Here is a 13,698-nt window from a genome sequence, read left to right as displayed (position 1 = left end):
CTTCATTAATTCTTTAGGTGACTACTTTATAGATGTGGCAAAGAAAGAACATTCCAAAAGGTGTAGAAGTTTAAGTTCATATACTTTACTTTTTTTTTTTTTTTTGACTTGCAGGATCTCAATTCCCTGACAAGGGATCAAACCTGCACCCTTGGCAGTGAAAGCGCAGAGTCCTAACCACTAGACCAGAGGGACTTCCCTAACTTTGTGTACTTAATAAACCAGAGCTCTATTCAGTGTTGTTTATTTCTGTTGACTTTATCCCCTTCATTTTATTCACTCTAATGGCCATTTACCCATCTGCCTTTCATAAATGACAATCCAGATGATGAAGATGATGTTACTTTAACTCTATGCCTCCTTATTTCCATGAGGTTTTAACCTATGAAATCATACATAGCCTAACTGATCACTATTTTCTTCACAGAGTTATGGCTCTAAATTCACACAAATCTGAAAAAAAGAAGAAACGTTATAAAGATTCTCTTTCTCTAGCTGCCATGATAAGAAAATTTCAGAAAGAGAAGGATGCATTAAAGAAGGAATCTAACCCTAAAACCCCACTGAACTTCTCAACCTCCTCTCTGAATAAACCCCCCTCTGCTGCTGTAGCGTTGGGAAATGATGTCTCAGACCTGAATCTGACCAGTGCTGATCCGGACCTCCCCATCTTTGTTAGCACAAACGAACATGAACTATTTCAGGAAGCTGAAAATGCCCTAGAGATGCTAGATGATTTCGACTTTGACAGATTACTGGATGCTGCTTCTAATGGTAGCCCCCTCTCGGAGTCAGGGGGAGAGAATGGAAACACCACCCAGCCAACCTATGCCTCTCAAGTTATGCCCAAGGTGGTACCTACACTCCCAGAGGGTCTGCCTGTCCTCCTTGAAAAACGTATTGAAGACCTCCGTGTAGTAAGTGGGATAATTCTCTTGTTTTTTATTTACTGCATAAACATAGCAATAAATACTTATTTTCAAGCAAAAATAATAACCTGTAATCCTAACATACTTTTAAGTAACTTTATTTTCTATATTTCCTTTTAAGCATTGGATCTGTGCATAGGCTTTTTAAGTATAGTTATAACATGGGAATGGCAACCCACTCCAGTATTCTTGCCTGGAAAATACCATAGACAGGGGCACCTGGTGGGCTACAGTCCAGGGCATTGCAAAGAGTCGGAAGTGATTGAACACAAATGCACACATGACATGGATACAGTTCACTGTTTTATTACCTCACTTCATCTTATTTTTCTGTATAATTTTCATAAATATAATTTTTATTGGCTTACATAGCCTGGTAAAGAAAATACAGGGAAGGTAGGAACAAATAACTGTACCTGAACTTGGTCCAACTTTGTTGACTAGTTATTCTACAGTTGATTTTACCAGCTAGTCCTGACCCACTAATCAGCTTTAGTAAGCACACATTGTGTTCTCACTAGACAAACTTTTAAGAGTTGAGCTTTTAGCATTTCACAGTGGATTCCTCTGCCGATTGACTTGGATACATAATCTTTGTTTAGCTGCAGGTTCAGGTATGTGAGTACACTTTTTCCTTTAATCTCAGGGAGATATTATTTTGACTTAAAATGTTCCAAACATAGCTTAAAATGCCCCCCCCCTTTTGTTACTCCTTTGGCATGTTTGTCTAAACCCATGCCATGTTTTTAGTCCTCTTTTTTTTTCCCCCTGATTACAGAAGTTATATATTCAATATAAGTTGTATTTTTCACTTAGGGAGGGAAACATGCCCGATAATCAGACATTTTCCACCTCTAGTATGGGACAACCCAAAATTTATATTTAAATTTTAATTTAAAAATAAGTTAAACTACTTATTTTTCTGGATTTTATTTCATGCATTTGCAAATATGTTGTTATTAAAAATAATTATTGTGATTATTAAAAATTATTAAATAATAAAAAATAATTGTTAACAGAAGTATATTCTATAACTTGTTTCTTCTAAGGTTATAGTAGCCGTTTAAATCACATTGTAAATTTATTAATCATCCCCATGTTGTATTTATTTCTCTTAACTCTTTCTAGATTTTAAGTATCTGATTAGGGGAGCAAGAGATCTATCTAATTTTTCCAACAGGTGACTCATGGTTTTAATTATCAATTTTATTTTTTTTCTATTTTTTGTTCTTTAGCATTTCTTCTGAGCTCATCGCTTATTAAATTCCCTAAAATTTTTACTTATTTTAAGGTAATTTGTTAGTTCAGGACTTACAGAAGTGTGTTCAAGTATCTCATTGCCAGTGTTTTTTAGTTTATGGCTTGTATTACTGTAATTTTTGCTTTATGTCTATGCTGTGTTTATTTGTTGGCCCATATGGTTCTTGCTGGCTAGGTCTCTGTTGTGATGTGTATCATTTGAAGATGGCCCTGTCTGTGCTATTAATGTCTCTTACCGCAAATTCAGTATTGTCTGATTTTACTGTGGATTCCTTTCTCTTTATTTTTGCATGGAATAGCTTTTCCCATCATTTCCCTTCATTTTAAATGCTCTTTTTTGAGTTCATTTGTTTAAGATTCTCATTAAGATTTTATCTTACCTACAGCTGTTACAATGATAATGACATAATCTTTATTCTGTCATTTTCTTTTATATTCTGTTTTATTCCCTCCCCCTCTTTTGTTTTTCACTCTTGCTATTTTCTGTGCTTATCATCATATAGTTTTTTTATTTAATCTTCTTAACCAGTGTATGAAGTACAGGTATTGTTTCCTTTTTATAGTTAACAAACTTAAGTGGAGGTAGATTAAGTAGCTTGGTCAGGTCCCACAACTAGTAAGTGGTGGAGCCCTAATTTAAACACAAGGGTTCACCTGACTCCAAGGTATGTGCTTTTTCCTATCCCATATGGCTCCTAAAATCTTTAGTTTCTTTGATGGTTTAAATATAAAAGTGCTAGGGATGTAATCCAGGTTTTTCAACATGTAATTAATAATAACAGCTATTATTATTAAGAAATAGCAAATAGTTATTAGCAAATAACTATACTGTCCACTGAGTGTAGTGCTCCTGGGACCCACAACTTCACAGGAGCCCACTTACTGTTGAGGAGACAGTGCCCTGAGTGGAAGTGGCTAAGCTGTGATGCAAAGTCAGAATTGAAAGGGAGGCCCATCAAGCTTTATATAACTTGCACTCTGCCCACTGTGTTGTGTGCCATTCTTTCCCACTGAATAAACAAAACTGATTAGCAGTGAGTGTGCTTCAGTTTTGTCAGGTGCTGTCATATCTCATATACTAAAACTCTCTGTAGTAGCCATGGCAGGACTGAAACACCTACTTCCTAACCTCTTAGGAAGTGATCAGTAAGAAGGTTAATTTCATTTGCTAGTATCTGTAAATTCTCCATATTTTTCTCTTTCAAATAGGACATAGTATTTTTCCTCAGAAAGTAAGGATTCATCATTGCCTGCAGTGCTCACCTCTGTCTGATAAGGATTTTCTTCTTGTAGCTCTTTTCTCACTTTGTAACATTCTTCCACTGTTCAGCCTCTGGAAAGTTTAGTTTTCATTCTGGCTTTCTTTCTATATTTCTTCTCCCTACACATACCCAGTCTTCCTCCTTTCTAAGAAATGCTGAGGCACATCCCCCAAATTGTCTTCATCTATTTATAGCATTTGAGGTCGTCAAACAGTGTAAAATTATCAACAAAGTTGACAGAGTCAGCATATTTCTTGCTCAGATTATTGGATCAGGATGTTTTACATCTTGGGTGTCTTAAGATAAACTGTCTTTTGTGATTTCCCCAGTAAATTTTACTTATGGTAGTGTATTGGTTTGCATACTCTTTGTTTCTGGTAAACTGGTTAAGAGACACAGTGATGAAAATATCATTCTTATCCTTGTTGAATTGATTTTCGTTTATTCCTTGGTAATGACCGTGGCCAGTTTTTTCATTGTTAGTAATTAAGTGGAACCCAGACTGGCTGCGGGGCTTCCCTTGTGGCTCAGATGGTAAAGAATCCGCCTGCAATAGGGGAGATCTTGGTTCAATCCCTGGCTTGGGAAGATGCCCTGGAGAAGGTAAAGGTTACCCACTCCAGTATTCAAGCCTGGAGAATTCCATGGACTGTATAGTCCATGGGGTCACAAAGAGTCGGACATGACTGAGTGACTTTCACTTCACAGACCGGCTGCAGAAGCTGAGTATCTTTGTATAGAGTCACAGTGTTATACAGTTGAAGTCAGAAAGCTTCTGGTCTGAGTCTTGGATCCACCACTTACTAGCAGTGTGATTTGGGGGCATATTACGTAATTTCTGTAAGATTTAGGTTCCTTGTTTGTAAAATGGGAGCTATAATGCCAGTGTCATTGGCTGTAACGAAGATTACACATGGTAATGTGTACAGTATATAGAATATCAGACATATTGTTAGACAGTATTGTCTAGTAAAAAGTGAGACAGCTGCTTTCTGTTATCTTAGAGATAACAGAAAGAATTAATAAAACTAACAGATATTCAAAATACACAAGACACCCATAGCACTAAAAAATCTTATATGTAAAACTTATTGAATTTGGGAAAATTCAGAAAAATGAAATACAGACATAAAATTAGGAAAGAATGTTATGTATGCTAAATTTTGTTTCAGCACCCTTTAATTGCCTGTCATGCCAGGTAATAGCTGGGATGTGAAGTGAAACTAATTCTAGCCCTGCCCTCAAGGAGCTTATTCTAAAGTAAATAGATATGGAAACAAATGTGTTTATTGAGAATTATATTGACAATCTTGTGTTTCTGTAGGCTGCCAAACTTTTTGATGAAGAAGGAAGGAAAAAATTCTTTACACAGGATATGAATAATATTCTTCTGGAGTAAGTAATTTTCTTCTTTGATTAAAAAACTGTAAGAATTCTTTGAGAAATATTGTAGACCTTTGAGGTGCAGATGCTGCTTGCTTGGTTAGTCTCAGGCCTTAGCTCTTTCCTTTTGGCCTCACGACATGTGTGATAAAGTTTCTTAGCAAAACTATGTGTCTGTGTACAGTGACCCCTTAGTATAATCAAAGCTTCCAATGTGAAAACCGCCAGAGCAAGTGACCACTGTATGGGTTGAATGTAATCCTACTTTTAAATGCATTCTTTGTCATGTTATGTGAAGATATCTTTTTGAGACATCTCTGATTGTTTACATTAAAATTCACACAAACATTTTATATCCAAATGGAAAGTATGGTTTAACGAAGAATCATTGTTATGGGATAGAGTGGAGCAGTGTAGAGAAGACAGATGTTCAGTTGGAAAGGAAAGGGTAAAAGCTGCTGTATGATGCAAACAGTATTTAAATTAGTGATAATCTTCACCCTTAGGTAGAATTTGATGTTAATGAAATTGCAGGTTCTAAGATTGTGGTCAAATAAGCTGTATTTATAAACCTATTGGCTTATAAATTTTGACCATGGTTCCAAAAATTGAGTATATAATTGGCTACAGGCAGGAATGGGCAAAAGAGAAGTGGTCCTGGGGAAAGCAGTAAATTCCTTTCTGATGAAAATAATGTATGCCTACTTTTGGTGGTTTAGTAGCATCATATATACAGAAATGAGGCAATGTTTCCAATACTGTGATTCCTGTCTTTTAAATGTATAATGGAGATAGTTTCTCATGAGATATAAAGGATGAGTTGGTTTACTGGTTTTGATAACTATTTTAATTAATACATTCTCTCTTTTTCCTGAAGTACTTAAAAAAATCATTTTGGTCCCATGGACTCATAAAACACATAACCTAGTATGCTGCTAGCATGGAGACAGAGGAATTTCTTGTTCCTATTATTTATTTTAGCCAGGGGTTTTCAGATTTACTCAGTTTGCTTGCAAATGCTTCCTGTCAGTGCCACCTCCTTTTACCTAGCTCTCCTCTAAACCTTAGATTCAACAACCTGTGTAACCATTAATCATCAGAGCTGCCCCAGATTCCAGGATCAGGGATCTAACTGGCTCTTTTTCTTTTTACCTAATAGCCCAAGTTTACTAGATTAGGTCTTTTTACTGTGACAGAGAGTGTGCCTGTAATTCTACAAGCCTTAGTGTTCAGGCTTTGAATTTTTTTCCCTTTTAGTAACTTTCTTATGCTCTCTTGTCTTCTTACACTTTCCTGAACAAACAATCCCTTATTTCTCTGTACTGAGTTGATTGTCTAAGGGCATATGATACACGATTATTTGGGGGTAGTAATTCCATGAATTTTTTCAGATAAATTTTAGTCATCCCCATATACTAAAAGCAGAGAAGGCAATGGCACCCCAACTCCAGTACTCTTGCCTGGAAAATCCCATGGATGGAGGAGCCTGGTGGGCTGCAGTCCATGGGGTCGCTAAGAGTCGGACATGACTGAGCGACTTCACTTTCACTTTTCACTTTCCTGCATTGGAGAAGGAAATGGCAACCCACTCCAGTGTTCTTGCCTAGAGAATCCTAGGGACGGGGGAGCCTGGTGGGCTGCCGTCTATGGGGTCGCACAGAGTTGGACACGACTGAGGTGACTTAGCAGCAGCATATACTAAAAGATTGGAATTCTTAGAAAAAAATATTAAAGTATATATTTGAGGGATGTGTACTTAAACTGCTCTCAGATACGAATTTGTATATTTGGGATAGACCAATACAGTCAGAAACCTCTAGGGTTAATCCTTTTCTCTAATTTTTGCCTAATAGGGGCTTGGGAGCAGAGTCAGTGCTTTCTGAGTTACCCCCTCTTTGGAAACCACTAATTTTTATAAGTAGGTCATTGATTTAATCTGTTCTTACTTGGAATCTCTTACTATTTGAAGTTTCTATTTTATTTTCAGCTTTAACTAACCTTTTATGATGGGACAAGCCTAAAATGCCTCCTACTCAGAGTCTAGACTTTTAATACGTTCTAACCACATTATTTAACCAAATGTTTATACACAGAACTCATGACCATAGTGATTATCTTCCATATGTACCTCCTCTGCATTTGACCCTCTGGCTCTAGTAGGTCTTAAACTTTTGTTCGTTTATTTCTTTATTGGGTTGGCTTCTCTAATACTGAAAATTTTATACTGTCGATTTTAAGGCGTATAGTTAGTTTTCCACATTTCATTGTTTCTGAAATTGCAGTGTATATTTTAAGTGTTAGGTACATTTGATCTGGCAGGGATTCTGGTTTCTTTTTTTCTCCAAAAGCTGTTAATTGAATCTTTGGATGCACCTACATTTGTGAAAGTATTTAAGTCTGTCAGCACCTTCTATAGAAGAACATGATGATTTGGACATAATTTGCTACCAAGGGCCCCAGTTTGGTCTTGGCCTTCAAATTAAAATCTGTTCTCACCTTTCTACAGTAGCAGCTGCCAGATATAATGTCTTCCATCTTAAAGAAACCTCAACTATTTATTATAGACCTGTCCTGCTAAGAATATGGTGGCTGTTACAAAATCTTTTTTTTTTTTTTTTAAGCAACTATTTGGCTAAATAACCTTTAGGAACTGGAGAATTAGAATATATTGAATAAACTAATAAATACCTAGTTTGTGCAGTGGAGGCACAATAAGGCCAATAAAAGATGGATAAAATGATCTGTGTGTGTAGCCTCTTCTGAATCTATAATTTTTTCAAACACCTTTAAGGAAAATTTACTCTGAGAACTTACAGAAATTGTAACTCTAGTATAGCGGCTGCAGGGTGGTGAGGGGAATTATGAAATCTCTTTGATGAAATGAGTTTTTGGTTAATAGTGGAGTTCCTGTGCTTTATGCAAAAATGGAGACTTTATCCCTGTCATTAGGAAATTATCTGGTTATAGCTGATTCATGTGGTGGTGTTGTACAGCAGAAACCAACATAATGTTGTAAAGCAGTTATTCTCCAATTAAAAGTAAAAGACCCCCCCAAAAATTATTTGCACGGAAGGGGAGTAAATTAGGAGTTAAGGACTTTTTTTCTGGCCATGTTGCGTGGCTTGCGGGATGTTAGGGTCCCAACCAGGGGTCAAACTTTTGCCCCCTGCAATGGAAGCATGGAGCTCTAACCACTGGACTACCAGAGAATTTCCAGGAATTTAGGGGTTAACAGATACACACTGCTGTATGGTAGAGAATATGCTTGCAGTGCAGGAGACCTGGGTTCAGTCACTGGGTTGGGACGATCTCTTGGAGAAAGGAATGGCTGTCTACTCCGGTATTCTTGCCTGGAGAATTCCATGCCTTGCTGGCTATAGTCACAAGGAGAATTCTTTGCCTGGCAGGTTACAGTCCATGGAGTTGCAAAGAGTCAGACACAGCTGAGTGACTAACATGAAGTGATATATAAAATAGATAAAGATACTGTATAGCACAGGAGACTATATTAAATATCTCATAATAACCTATAGTTGAAAAGAATCTGAAAAAGTATATATATAAAACTAAATCACTTTCCTGTATAACTGAAACTAACACAATATCGTAAATGGCTATATTTCAATTTAAAAAAGGAAAGCAAATTATTTGCTATCTTGTTTAGGGTTATAAATTCTACTCTTAAACTAGATTCATTGAAAATTTTTTATAGCATTGTTATTTATGTTGGTTTTTTTGTTTTTTTACTTGAACAATGCTGTCTGGGAAATCAGGGAAGTATAAAATGAGAAAAGAATCTGCCTCTGTCTCCTTGCCTGTTTGTTACTACCTAAAAGAAATTCTCTGCTACATATTTGTTATTGTTTTTGGTCAGCATTGAGTTACAGCTGCAGGAACTAGGCCCTGTCATTCGTAGTGGTGTCTACTCCCACCTTGAAGCTTTCGTGCCATGCAATAAAGAAACACTGGTAAAACGTCTGAAGAAGTTACATCTCAATGTCCAGGTAAGAGGAGGAACAATAACAACTGCATCTGGGGTTTTAGAACCTGTAAGGAGACTGGTTTCTGTTTGCTGCTTTTGCATATTAATTGCTTTATAGTCATAGTATATATATTTAATAAGCACAGAATGTTCTTTTTAAGGCCTGGGATACAATTGCTTTTCAACAATCGGTAAGTTTCAGTGAGAATAATGTTTTCTGATGCTTCCTGGATGAGGTAAATAACTTCATTCCACAGGTGACACAACTTTATCCTCAACAAATAATCTGACATGTGTCACTCAATTTTCTTATTCCTGAAATGGACCTGTATAGATATACTCACTCACACAGGTATGAAGACCAGTGGAAAGAATCACAGGGTTGCATGTAAACTCAAAGGTTATTCATTGTGATCATCTGTGTTTTGCTAGGTTCTTTTCCACTACAACCCCTCTAAGTGTTTCATTACAATATCAGGAAGTTCTTCCATACGCTGGGCCAGATCCAAGTCCTTTCCCTCCTTTCGACCCTAATTCTGCTTTTGGCATGGAATTCTGTGTTACAGGTTGTATACTTCCATTAATAAAATGGTTCTTTTGAATTGAGAAACAATTCAATTCTTTCTCAGTTCAAGCAGGTTAATGAACAAATGAAATTTATTCGAGGTCGCAGATTTCCTGGACTGTGGAGTGTTAGCTATGGAAGAAGACATTTATCTAACCCTTGCTTTTCTTCATGTGGTATAATTATGTACCTTTGTATCCCTAAACATATTATGTGGTTTGCATGTTTTTGACCTTCATATAAATGGAGAAAGAGTGTCTGTTTTCTTCTTCAGCTTGCTAATTTACACTCAACATTATGCATTTCAGGTTTATCTGTCTTTACGTGTAGTGGGACTCTTATTTTTACTGATGTGTGTACAACGTTCCATTATATGAATATATTTCAGTTATTTGTTTAACTGTTGATGGATACTTGACGTTTTCCCAGGCAGATAGTCTCAACTATATAATTCTTAAGATCATCAAGAAACCATGATACTGGATTTGCATTTTTAAGAATGGTATTTTATAGCAAACACTGTCATGTGTGCTGCAGTGTTAATTAGTATGCATGAAATAAGTAAAATGCTTGTTAGTAATATTTGTGTTTTATTTTTATTAGATTTTGGTCTCTATTTAATCATTTTATTACTGTTAAAGTGTCCATATAATTTACTGCCCAAACATGGAGTATTTTTAAGAATGTAATTGAACACTATTAATTATGCTGAGGCAACAGGCAAATGGAAGGAAAGTTATGACCAACCTAGACAGCGTATTACAAAGCAGAAACATTACTTTGCCAACAAAGGTCCGTCTAGTCAAGGCTATGGTTTTTCCAGTGGTCATGTATGGATGTGAGAGTTGGACTATAAAGAAAGTTGGGCGTCGAAGAATTGATGCTTTTGAACTGTGGTGTTGGAGGAGACTCTTGAGAGTCCCTTGGACTGCAAGGAAATCCAACCAGTCCATCGTAAGGGAGATCAGTCCTGGGTGTTCATTGGAAAGACTGATGTTGAAGCTGAAACTCGAATACTTTGGCCACCTGATGCGATAAGCTGACTCATTGGAAAAGACCCTCATGCTGGGAAAGATTAGGGGCAGGAGGAGAAGGGGACGACAGAGGATGAGATTGTTGAATGGCATCGACTCAGTGGACATGAGTTTGGGTGGACTCTGGGAGTTGGTGATGGACAGGGAGGCCTGGTGTGCTGCGGTTTATGGGGTCGCAAAGAGTTGGACACGACTGAGCAACTGAACTGAACTGAACAGGCAAAAACTGGGACTCTGTTTGGCTGTCTGAGAAGTATGGTTATCCTAATTTTATATCTAATGTACATAATGAAAAGTCAGCGTTGTAGAAAAAATGTCTGTATTTGAGTATGCTCACATTTCAATTGTGTGATCAATATCTAAAACCCAGATTTCATCTTTTGAGGATCTGCTTACAAAATAGGCTATGTAAATATGCTTGAAAAAACTTTTAGTTTTTTTTCCCTCAGGATGATCGTTTAAGAGAACCTCTGCAAAAGCTGAAACTGGCTGTCAGCAATGTCATGCCTGAACAGCTATTCAAATACCAGGAGGACTGCCAGGCTCGTAATCAGGCTAAGTGTGCCAAGTATGTACCTCTTCTATTTGGACTGGCTTTTGCACTTGAGAAATACTTGTTGCTGTTAGGGGTTGGTCTTAGGTAGAAATCCACCTAAACCACTAGAGTGGTATAATTGAATATTTTCTAAATGGTAAATCACTTCCCACTCAGTTGCTTTGGGGTAAAAGGCAAAAGATCTTTTGATGTTGTGTATGTGTGTGATCAAAGCTAAAGCTGACACTGGTAAGACATTTCACAGGTTGACCTACTTGACTGGTTGCAGTTGGATACAAAAGATAAGTAAGTGTTCATGCCTTTATATTAGAATTTGAAGATCTTATTTACCAGAGTGCTATATAATGCACTTCAAATTCAAAGTATTATGTGGAAAGTTAAATTCCTTATTTACCCTGTCTTTGAAGCAATTCAACAAGTATCCAAGGAACATATTATAGCAATGTTGGGTTAAAACTTTACTGCATAAAATGTTTTCCATTTTTAGGTTTCAGACAGATGAAGAACGAGAAAAAAATGGGTCCGAGGAAGATGACGAGGAGAAACCAGGGAAACGTGTCATAGGACCAAGGAAGAAATTCCACTGGGATGACACTATTAGGTAAGGTTTAACGAAAACCTTCATTTTCAACCAAATAGATAATGCAGAAGTACAGTGTTTACGGTTTCTCATTAAAAAAGACTCTGTAGTAAATGGAAAATTCGATTAGAAGCAACCAAAAGTTAGTGTGTAGGAAAATTTTATTCAAGAGAAATTAATTTGGTTCTAATATCCATACAGTTCTATCACTTTTATTTTCATATAGTACTTTTCATAAACCAATCTTATTATTGAGTAAATTATACTGGTTTGAGAGGTGAAGTACTCAGTATGTTTGTGTAACGCATCATCTTTCTTACCAGTATTTCTGTACTCCGAGTAGAGGGTTTAGTTGTAGGACTACTCCTTTTAAACTTTGGTGCCTGGATTAAAGGTACCAAAGGGAATTATCTCATACTGGGGATTTGGCTATAGTGCACTGAATGATGTATGTTAGAAATTATTTATCTTCATGTCATCTTCTGAATTCTTCAGATAATATTCTTTATTATTGCTGTCAGATTTGTGTGCTTTAAAAAAAATCTGTTTCAAGCTTAATTTTCTACAATTTGCAGTCAGATTTATATATAAATATATATTTTTAATCTGTTTAGAACTTTGTTATGTAACCTTGTTGAGATCAAATTGGGATGCTATGAGTTAGAGCCAAATAAAAGCCAGTCTGCTGAGGATTATCTTAAATCCTTTATGGAGACAGAGGTGAAACCATTGTGGCCTAAGGGCTGGATGCAGGCAAGGTAAGAAATGTGACATCCTAGATTTTATTTTACTCTCTTATTGCCGTTGTTAAAGACACATATATACACACACATTACATTCATTTTCCTAAGAACCTAGTGTGTTTAACATTCTGTAAGTCATCTCAGATGATGCCTACTCTGAAAGCTTCACTCACTTAAAAGAAAAATGTCATATGGACATAGAGATACACATAAAAGTGACTCTCTTTAACTGACCACTTTTTGTTTTTTGCACCTAAATCTTCCTAATAGAGAAAAATGGAGGGGGGAAGAAGGTTATGAACTTTGGGAGGGGGACTTTATATGGATATCTTGAAGATAAGTAACTGAATACAAGATTTAGACTGCAAAAAAAGAGGCACAGCCTTAGTTCTATTGAAAATATAGTCAGTGTAGAGTGGTATCTCAAAAACTAAGGGTAGCTCAGTTTAAAGAGTTAAATATAGAATGTTAAAATCAATAGGCCTGGTTGTCTCAACCTGTCATCCTAAAGTGTTCATCTTAAATCAACAGAAATCTGTTAAAATATTTAAATAAAGAGGTAATATAAAATTTTGCGTAATATAGGTTATTGAATTTACTGTACCATTGTAAGTCTTTATTTGGTAAATAGCAAGTAGTAGCCTATTGAGTATCAAATGATTAAAATGACAAAATGATTATCCTGTTATTGTCTGCTATGGAAAATAACTTTTTTTTTTTAATTTTTCCAGAATGCTTTTTAAGGAAAGTCGGAGTGTACATAATCATCTTACTTCTGCTCCGTGAGTAAATGCAGACCCTGGATTTCTTCGTTTATTTTTATTCACATTATGATATTTCGAAAACAATATTCATTAAATGCTAGGTAAAATAGGACTTAAACATACAATCTGTCTTAACACAGCTTAAAAAAAAAATCATTTTAACTGTTGACTCTCTAGACCTAAGGACACATTTCTCTCTTAAAAAACTTCTCAGGCTAGTCTCTAAAAACTTGAATCCATAATGTAACATATTGGCTTGAAATCTGGTGGTGAGAAGCCATTTAAATAGGAAGGCTTCAGTGGTTTCCTTTGTTCCTGGACAGTCTGCCCTCCAGTTCTTCTGTATCCTTTTTCTTTTCCTCTTAATGACCATCTACAAAGGTCATCTGTTAGCCTCCTGCTTTCCACTACAGTTCTGTATATATCCTACCTAGCCTTGCCTTGCAGAGTGTTTTATTCCACAAGATTTATGTACTCTTCATGTCCTTCCTTCTGTCCCAAAGTGGATCTTTTCATTAGTGATGTAATTACTAAAGAAAGGTCTCTAGTAAAAAGGCAGATTTTTCTGTGGTTATATTTTTGGGTGAATACTGGTTATCTTGACAAGGATTCTATTTTTAGTTACAACTTAAGGCTCCTT

General features: G+C 36.2%; 1 protein-coding gene across 2 annotated transcripts in view; it reads left to right on the top strand.

Moving 5' to 3' along the window:
• Positions 1-13,698, top strand: part of UBN2 (ubinuclein 2) — an 89,477-nt gene that overhangs the window by 40,401 nt on the left and 35,378 nt on the right. For both annotated transcript variants that reach the window (XM_027538873.1, XM_027538872.1), the window contains exons 6-12: positions 428-917; positions 4,776-4,846; positions 8,709-8,838; positions 10,865-10,983; positions 11,459-11,572; positions 12,166-12,309; positions 13,026-13,076. In XM_027538873.1, the coding sequence (XP_027394674.1) occupies positions 428-917; positions 4,776-4,846; positions 8,709-8,838; positions 10,865-10,983; positions 11,459-11,572; positions 12,166-12,309; positions 13,026-13,076 (1,119 nt within the window). The remainder of the gene's footprint in view (positions 1-427; positions 918-4,775; positions 4,847-8,708; positions 8,839-10,864; positions 10,984-11,458; positions 11,573-12,165; positions 12,310-13,025; positions 13,077-13,698) is intronic.

The sequence above is a fragment of the Bos indicus x Bos taurus genome, chromosome 4 (assembly GCF_003369695.1).
Source record: "Bos indicus x Bos taurus breed Angus x Brahman F1 hybrid chromosome 4, Bos_hybrid_MaternalHap_v2.0, whole genome shotgun sequence".
NCBI classification, from domain to species: Eukaryota; Metazoa; Chordata; class Mammalia; order Artiodactyla; family Bovidae; genus Bos; species Bos indicus x Bos taurus.
The sequence above is the reverse complement of the archived record's forward strand: the minus strand, read 5'-3'. Positions and strand labels throughout refer to the sequence as shown.